Source organism: Varanus komodoensis, unplaced genomic scaffold (genome assembly GCF_004798865.1).
Source record: "Varanus komodoensis strain SLA01 unplaced genomic scaffold, ASM479886v1 scaffold19, whole genome shotgun sequence".
Lineage (NCBI taxonomy): Eukaryota > Metazoa > Chordata > Lepidosauria > Squamata > Varanidae > Varanus > Varanus komodoensis.
The window spans coordinates 11968835-11976355 of record NW_025335550.1 but is presented as its reverse complement, the minus strand read 5'-3'; the positions used below and the strand labels follow the sequence as shown (position 1 = coordinate 11976355).

Sequence of the window (7521 nt, the reverse complement as noted above, 5' to 3'; positions counted from 1 at the left end):
CGGGCAAGAAGGCAGTGCACCTACTGGAGGGGCTTTGCTCCCGAGTGGCGCATCTTGTGCACGGAGAGGTGCTTGCCCTGCTTGAACGTCTGGCCGCACTCGTCGCAGATGTAGTTCCGTACCTCTGCAGGAGGAGAGCCGGGTCAGAAGTCGCCGGAACCCTTCCCGCTTCTGGCATGCACGGGCGTGGGAGAGGGGGCCTTTCTGCTGCCGATTCCCCGTCCCTATTTTTGGCGTTCCTCCAGTCCCTCTGGGGTTGCGGCCAGAGTCCCGTCGAGCTCACACTCTCCAAGGAAAGGAGCCATCCGACGTACGCAGGAGGGGTTTGAAAAGAACCCCCGACTGCCTAATGGCAGGTAAAACCGCCACCAAGAGCAACATCATCACATGCTTGAACGCTACACGCTGCAGAGAAGCAGACACGGGGGCCTGAACCGCCCCCCCCCCCCGAAGACAAGCCTTTGAAGAGGATTTGGGGTGGGGGGCCAGAAGAGGAATCCTCTCCCAGCCTCTTCCAGAGAGTGCTCTGGGGCAGGCCGCCCTCCCTCTGCGGAAGGACCTGCTGACCTTCCCCTCCCAACGGGCACCACCCACCGCACGGACAATGTTCAAGGCGCTGTGGAAGAGGGAACGAAGAAGAAAACAGATTCTTGGAAAAGGAAAAGCCGCCGAGCTCTTGCGGAAACTGCTCGCTGCTCCAGCTCTAGGCTGGTCTGGTGCGGGGAAGAAGCCAGTGGCCCCGCACTCCCCCTCCGCCTTGGTGGTTCCCGCACTCAGCCTGGTGAATAACCGCGCCCCCGCTGCCTCCAGCGCCCTCGTCCTCATCCTCATCCCTACGCGGGCGCAAGGCCGCCCTTTGCGGCAGCACGCCCCCCGCCCTCCCGCAACCTACCGGTGTGAATCAGCTTGACGTGGCGCTGCAGGTACCGGTCGATCATGAAGACCTTGTTGCAGCCCGGGTGCGGGCAGGGCCGCTCGCGCACCTCCTTGTGGTGCTCCTTGATGTGCTTCTACAGCCGGGGGGAAACGGGGAGCATGACGCAACCAGTGTGGGGAGCCCCCTCGGGGCGGGGGAGCGCCAGCCTCTTTGCCGGCCCTGCCGCGGAACCGCACATGGGCCCGATCGCTCGCCCGGCTGCTTTGCTCCGCAGGGCCGCCCTCGCAAAATGAGGCCACCAGCCCGTGAGAAGACGGCAGTGGGTCAGGTTATTATTTTGTTGCTCTGTGGCAAATGGTCAACGGCCACGACCTCGTTGTTAGAAGGAAACGTGGCGTCGTTAATACTCCGTGCGCGGAGCTGGTTTTGTGACGGAGGAGGCCTGGCCCTGAAGACACAGCCGCTCCGAGGGGCCAGTGCTTGGGCAGCGGGACGGGGGCCAGTCGGCCCGCTGCACCGCACGTACCTTCATGCCCTCCGGGCCTCTGTACACAGCCGTGCAGCCCTGGTAAGGACACTTGTAGATGGTTGGCAGTTCTTCCCTGGAAAAACCGGAAAACAGGCCAGCCGTGAGGAGACCCGCCGTCCTCCGGGGATCTGACCCTCTGGAGCGCTGCGTATGTTACCTTTCACACTTGATCTTTTTTTTCCAGCCAGGTTTAGGTCCCGGCTTCTTCCTTATTTTGGGCTCTTTCAACTTTGCTTCTTTGCTTTTCGCTCTCCTGCTGTTGGGAACCCTGGTGGGGAAGGAACACAGTGGCCGCTGCCTCAGCCGAGCGGGTCACACGCATGGCAAAACTTAGCGAAAGGGGAAACAGGTCGCCCCCGACAAAGCCAGAAGTGGAAGGAGCGGGGAAGGCGTGCAGAGCTCTGCGGGGGCTGCAGACGGTGCTCCCTCCTCCAGCCCTGCCTTGTGCTGCCCCCCCAGGGAAGGGAAGGGAAGGGCCCCACCTCTTCTCTGGGTAGGGCTCAAAGGAATCGTCTGAAGACAGCGTTTGCTTGTTGTCATCACTGAGAAAGGAAACAGGTTCTTTACTAAATGGAAGGGCAAAAGACGCTTCGCTTGGCGCTTGGACTGGGGGCACGTGGGGTGGAATTCAGCAGACAGTTCAGGCCAAGGAGAGCGAGTCTGTTTCCTCCTTGATCCGCTGTCCTGAATTCGGGAGACATCGCGCTCCCTTTCTGTAAAAGAGGGTGCCCAAAGCAAGTTGTGGGGGGGGGGCGCCACGACATCAAACATGTGCCAGGAAACGGCCTCTTGCCCAGGCACCTGGCTCCTCAGCCGACCAACTGGAAGGCGACATTCTCGGGTTTTTAAAGGTGGACACACCAAAACCAGGATCCTTGCTCTCATCCGAGCCAAGGCGGGTTTTAGGACACGATGCTGTTGCCTGTCCAAGGTTTTGAGACCCGACCTCCAAGTCATGCCGTTTGGATTAACTGCCACAGCAACAAGTCCGTCTCTGCCCCCAGTCCAGCCGCCCTTTATCCACCTGACTCGGTGCAAACGGCAACGAATCCATCCCTGAACGATTTCGAGTCGTTTGCAGGGTGTGAAATGGGCAGATGCGGCTTCTCACCCTAAGACACAGCCAGGCCTGCCGCCGCTTCCCAGACCAGTGCTCTCCAAAGCGCAGGCTGCAGCTCCCACCGCCCCTTCCCCAAAGGGGCCCCCGGGACGCCGGCCCCTGCCTGGCTCGAGATCCCTGCCGTCAGTGTCATGCTCGCAAAAACAACATGGCAAACCCACTCTTCTCTCACCCCTCAGAAAGGTCACTGAACTCGTCTTTTACCCGCTCATCCGATGCTGCCGACAGAGCTGGCGTCTCGCTCGGGGGTCCTAGGAAAGCGAGGAACAGCAAGCATTATGGGGGGGGGCACGGCCCTGGAGAGCGACGCCCCCTGCACCACAGGCCCCTCGTGCCCAGGACAGCTGCGTGGGTGGCAGCTGCCCCGGGCAAGTGCCGGCTTCCCCCAGAGGAGGACCGGGCGTTTGGGTTGAGGAAACGCACAGGGAACTCCGTTGGCGGAGCAGAAATTAAAAGCAGCGGCGAGGACACCTGGGCCACAGAACGGGGAGGCCGGCACGCAGCTCTGGGGTCACACGCAAGAAGGGCCGCCCGCCCCCTTCTGCCGCAAGATCGGAACTGGTCTGCACGCGAGCCAGGCTGCAGGAGAGGGGAACGGCTGTCCGGGGAAGGCCTGAAGGCCAAACCTGCCCCAGGAGCCCCGGCTGGCCCCCCGCCCTGCAAGCTCACTTACCGGGGCTCCCATTGAGGGGGCAGACGGGCTGCGCCTGGCTTTCGTCCTGCAAAGGCGCTCCGGAGGCTTCCTGCACCGTGGGCGCCTCCTGGCGCTCTGCCTCCTGGGTTTCTGTGCCGAAGGGAGGCAAAGCCACCCCGCCGCTTGCCGGCTGCTGGCCAGCCGCCGTCCTAGCCGTGCCGTGCGGGGGCTCCGGCACGGCCCCGGCAGCCCTCGGGCCGGCGGCGTCTACCCCGTTGCCCGTCGCGTGCTGGGCGCTCGGCTCCCACTTGACGGCGGGGCTGCCGTCCGCCAGCACGGCGCTGCAGTCCGAGTCGGTGCTCATGACGTAGTCGTGGCCCTCGGCACAGCCCCACACGGCGCGGATGATCCCGCAGTACTGGGAGGACAGGACGCTCTGCAGGTGCGGCGCCACCTGGCAGCGCTCGGCGTGGTGGTGGGTCCACAGCACCAGGTTCCGGATGCACTGCGGGCTGGACGTGATCAGGTCTGCTGTTCGCGGGGAGGAGAGCGGGAGGGGCGGTCAGGCGGCTCAGAGAGCCCCCCCGCCTCGTCGCGGGCGTAATTAGCGGGCAGGGTCCGTCCCCGCGCACGAGGGTCCGCCCCCCACGCCAAGCGGGGCAGCCGGGCGGGTCTGCCTGCAAATGGCTGCCGGGCGGCGCAGGCCTTTCTCTGAGCCGGCGTGGCTTCGGGACGAAGCCCCAGGGCGCTTCCGAGGCAGAGGCCCCGGTGTGAGGCTTCCTCAGCAGCGCCCACAGTTCTCAACAGACTTCCACAGAAAAACACAAGCGGGAAGAAAACACGGGAGCGTTTCAAGTAGGTAACAACATCTGGACCTCCTGGAAAATTTCTGGAACAGCCTCTGGGGCTGCCCAGGGCCAGAAAATGGCCTTCCCAAGGAGCTGCTTGTTTCTTCCTATGATCTAGGTACCTCATTCGGCAAAAAAGCCACCGCAAGTGCTGCATAAACACTGAAAACAAACTTAAAAACAATAAAAAGAACAGCACAAGAACATGAAAAACGGGAGCTGGTACCGGCATGCCACGCTCTCACGGATCTCCAATGGCCCGGGGGCAAAGCCCCCTCACAGCCATGGGGGCAGGCACGGGGGGGGGCGCCTCTGTGGCAGCAATGCAGCAGCCCTTGGCAGCCCGGGGAGCAGCATTCAGCAGCGGCCGAATCGCTCCGCTTACCCAGGCAGGGAGCGTCTCCTTCTGGGCCAGGCAGGTGAGGCTGGACCACATGGTTCCTGTGCACAAACAGAGGGCAGCACAGATCAGATGCCTCCCGGAGAAGGCAGGCTGTCCTCTAGGAGGAGCAGCTGCAAATTGCCACCTGCCTCGGTGGAAGGCAGCTTTCCTTGGGCGTTTGGCCTTGCCAAGAAGCTCACGCAAGTTACTAGTCCACAGTGTGCTTCACTGGCTCGCATGCCAAATCAGTTGTGGCAGATCGACCCCCAAGAGGGGACAAGCCGATCCTTCAGGCTCGGAAGAGGCAACTGCCACGCGCCACCGAGGCGTGGCTGCCGTGGGCCTCCGGCCACCCAGCCCAGCCCCGCGAACGAGGAATGCCGCTCCACCTACTTTCCTCGCGCCTTGAGGTGGCCGGCGGGCGAGACGTTCACCTTCTGGATGAAGGCCCTGAGGGTGCTGCGGCACTTGTAGAACTGCGCGTGGCACTTCTTGCAGACGAACGGGGGGAGGGCCGGGTCCTGCCGGACGGCCACCCCCACCAGCCGCTGGAAGTCCGTGAAGAAGACTTGGTCCAGGCGCCGCTGCTTCTCCGAGCTCTCCCCCATCACGGGGACCTTCCCGAAAGCGTTCCGCAGGCTCCGCGAGGAAAACTTCCCGTGGCACAGCCGGCAGTACCCCGTGCTCAGGCTCCGGCTGCTCCCTGCAGCGACCACAGGGAGGGCGGGGGTCAGCCCGGGGGGCCAAGGCGTGCGCCTGGGTGGGCCGGGAGCCCCTCCCAGACGGGCCTGGGCCACCGCTGCAGCGCAGGGCACCCCCCTGGGAGAGGGCATGGCACCACCGCCGCTTTCGCGCAGGGCCAAGCGGCAGCCGGGAGCCTACGCCGAAGGAAGCGGCACAAGCCCACCGCATGCCTCCCCCGAGCCGAGCCGCACGGGCTGCCCCGGCGCCACGTCCAGCCGCTCCTCGAGGACCCGGAGGCTGCTTTCCACGCGGAGGTGAGGTGCCCGCTGGCGGCAGCGACGGGCCCCGCATGCGGGCGCCTCTGGAGGGCAGCGGCTCGCACGGCCGGCTGGCCGTGGGCTGCCGAGCCGCGGTGGCGCAGGGCGGGAGGCCGGCCCGGGTCGCCGCTGGGACCGGGCGCTTGCGGGCAGTGCAGCGCTCCTCCCAGCCCGGCCCTCCCCACGGGCGCCAGTCACTTGCGCTGCTCAGACTCCCGCTGGCAGGCGCCTTTGCCCCCGAAACGCCGCCCCGGTGGCTCACGGACAGCGACCCCGCGACTGCCACGGGAGCAAGGCGCTGGGCCGGACCTGAGCGCCGCCGGCCTCGCCAGCAGCCGCAGCGGGCTGTGCCTCGCTTCCCCTGCAAAACCCCGCCAGCAGCGCCGCCTGGGCCCGGCCCCGGCCCCGGCCCCCTGGCTCCCCCTTTCCGGAGAGCTGTGGGGGGAACGGGGCAGGCGCCCTTCCTCTCCGGGCGCTTTGCCTCGGGCTGCTCCGGCCCCAGAGCCGGATCAGCCCCTGCTGCTCCGCGAGGCTTCCGGGCGTGAAAGCCCCGGGCGGCCTTCCCGGGCTCTGACGTGATGTCAGCGGCTTTGCGGCTGCCCGGCCAATCAGAGCCCTCGCTTCCTGCAAGGTGTCACGAGTGCCGCCGGCCCCTCCCGGGATCCCTTCCGCTCACGGCCCTCCTCAAGTCAGCGCGTGTGCGGGGGGAATCGGGGCGGAAGGCTGAGTTCGGGGCCCGTTCTGGGCAGCGGCGATCGGATTCCTCCTCGAGCGCCTGAGACTCCCCCAGCCCTCCAGAAGCGTTCCCCGAGCCCAGCAAAGAGGCCCATCGCCCCCGCACCAAAAGGGGGACCCCCAGCGGGCCCGAGCGAAGGCACTTTGGTCCCCAATCCTGGCCGATGGGCCCCAACTTTGGGCAGGCTGTGGGCACACTTGGAAGTTGGACTCTCAGGGGTGCTCTCGCAAAATGGCTGCCACGGTGGGCGCAACCGCTCGCAGGGCACCCCGTGCCCGGCAGCCAAACTGTGGCAATTGCAAGCCAAGCCGCTTGTCCTGAAGGTGATCAGGACGGCGGGGTGCACTTCGCATTCAGCAGGATTGCATCCCAACTAAAACGCAACAACTTTAAAAGCCTAACGAACTAAATAAAGCCCAGCAGGGGCCGGGAGCCTTGTGGATGCCAGAAGAGATGCCCGGGCACACGCCTCTGTGTGCTCGTGCCAGGACGGAGGGCCCTGTCCTGGGTACTTTTTGAGGGTTTCTTAGATTAAGAGCAACTCATCTACCTGGTTTTGGGCCAAGAATAAGCCCAGGGCAGAGGCCCAGGCATTGCGATCGGAGCCGCCGAGTTGCTTCCCATCCCTGCCAGGGCAGTGTGGAGCCAGCTGCAGCCCACAACACGCCCGTTGAATTGGACCCGAGAGCTTTTGGGGACGATCTGCAGGCCAAAACAGTTTTGTAAATACGGGCCAAGATGGCGCGCAGGCGGCTGCAGCTGCAGGCAGACCAATGTGTGAGTCGGCTTTGCTGCATCACCAAACGGTGCAAGCAAAACTCCTTCCATGTGAAGCGCCGGCTTCAGCCCCCTCCTTATCTTCCTCAGGGGCAGCAGGGCCTTGCACAATCTGGCCCAGTGTGGCCAGTGGGCAGGAATGGTGCTGAGGGCACCTGCTTGGGGAAGGCTGGGCCAGGAGACCCGGCAGCAGAAGCTCTCCATCACATCTCCAGGTTGAGATCATTCAAACCTGCCCAGGGGAAGGAGGTGCTGAGGGACTGGCTGGGCCCAGGATGGCCGAAGAAAGCACCGCCTAACGCGAGAGGCCGGCAGGGATGGGGGGAATTGCTGCATGTCGTGGGAGACAGGCGGGCAGTTCTCCTCTTCCCTCCTCTGCCATCTTCCTTTGGTGCCGTATCCTTCAGAGCAAGCCCGGCGGGCTTCATGCATCTGAAGGCTGTAGACCAGGATAAAAACAACCTTCGACTAAGTGGACGAGGGGCAGTCGCTTCGCACGTGCCCCGCGCCAGCCCCGCGCCCTCGGCGCGCAGGCCCTCCCTGCGCCGCGCCCACCGGCTCCGGGCGACTCGCGGGGCCGCGACGGCGGCGCGGCTCCCGGGCGCCCCTGCTCCGCG

The 7521-nt window shown here is 65.0% G+C and overlaps 1 protein-coding gene across 2 annotated transcripts in view; it reads right to left on the bottom strand.

Moving 5' to 3' along the window:
• ZNF276 (zinc finger protein 276) overlaps positions 1-5267 on the bottom strand; it is a 6654-nt gene extending 1387 nt beyond the window's left edge. The window contains exons 1-9 of one of the 2 annotated variants that reach the window (XM_044427829.1): positions 4784-5267; positions 4394-4449; positions 3200-3691; positions 2699-2777; positions 1889-1948; positions 1564-1674; positions 1404-1479; positions 893-1010; positions 25-124 (exon numbers count right to left, since the gene is read on the bottom strand). In XM_044427829.1, coding sequence (XP_044283764.1) covers positions 25-124; positions 893-1010; positions 1404-1479; positions 1564-1674; positions 1889-1948; positions 2699-2777; positions 3200-3691; positions 4394-4449; positions 4784-5223 — 1532 coding nt within the window. In that variant the 5' untranslated portion in view covers positions 5224-5267. The remainder of the gene's footprint in view (positions 1-24; positions 125-892; positions 1011-1403; positions 1480-1563; positions 1675-1888; positions 1949-2698; positions 2778-3199; positions 3692-4393; positions 4450-4783) is intronic. The other variant, XM_044427830.1, reaches the window with a different exon arrangement.
• Positions 5268-7521: the final 2254 nt, after the last annotated feature.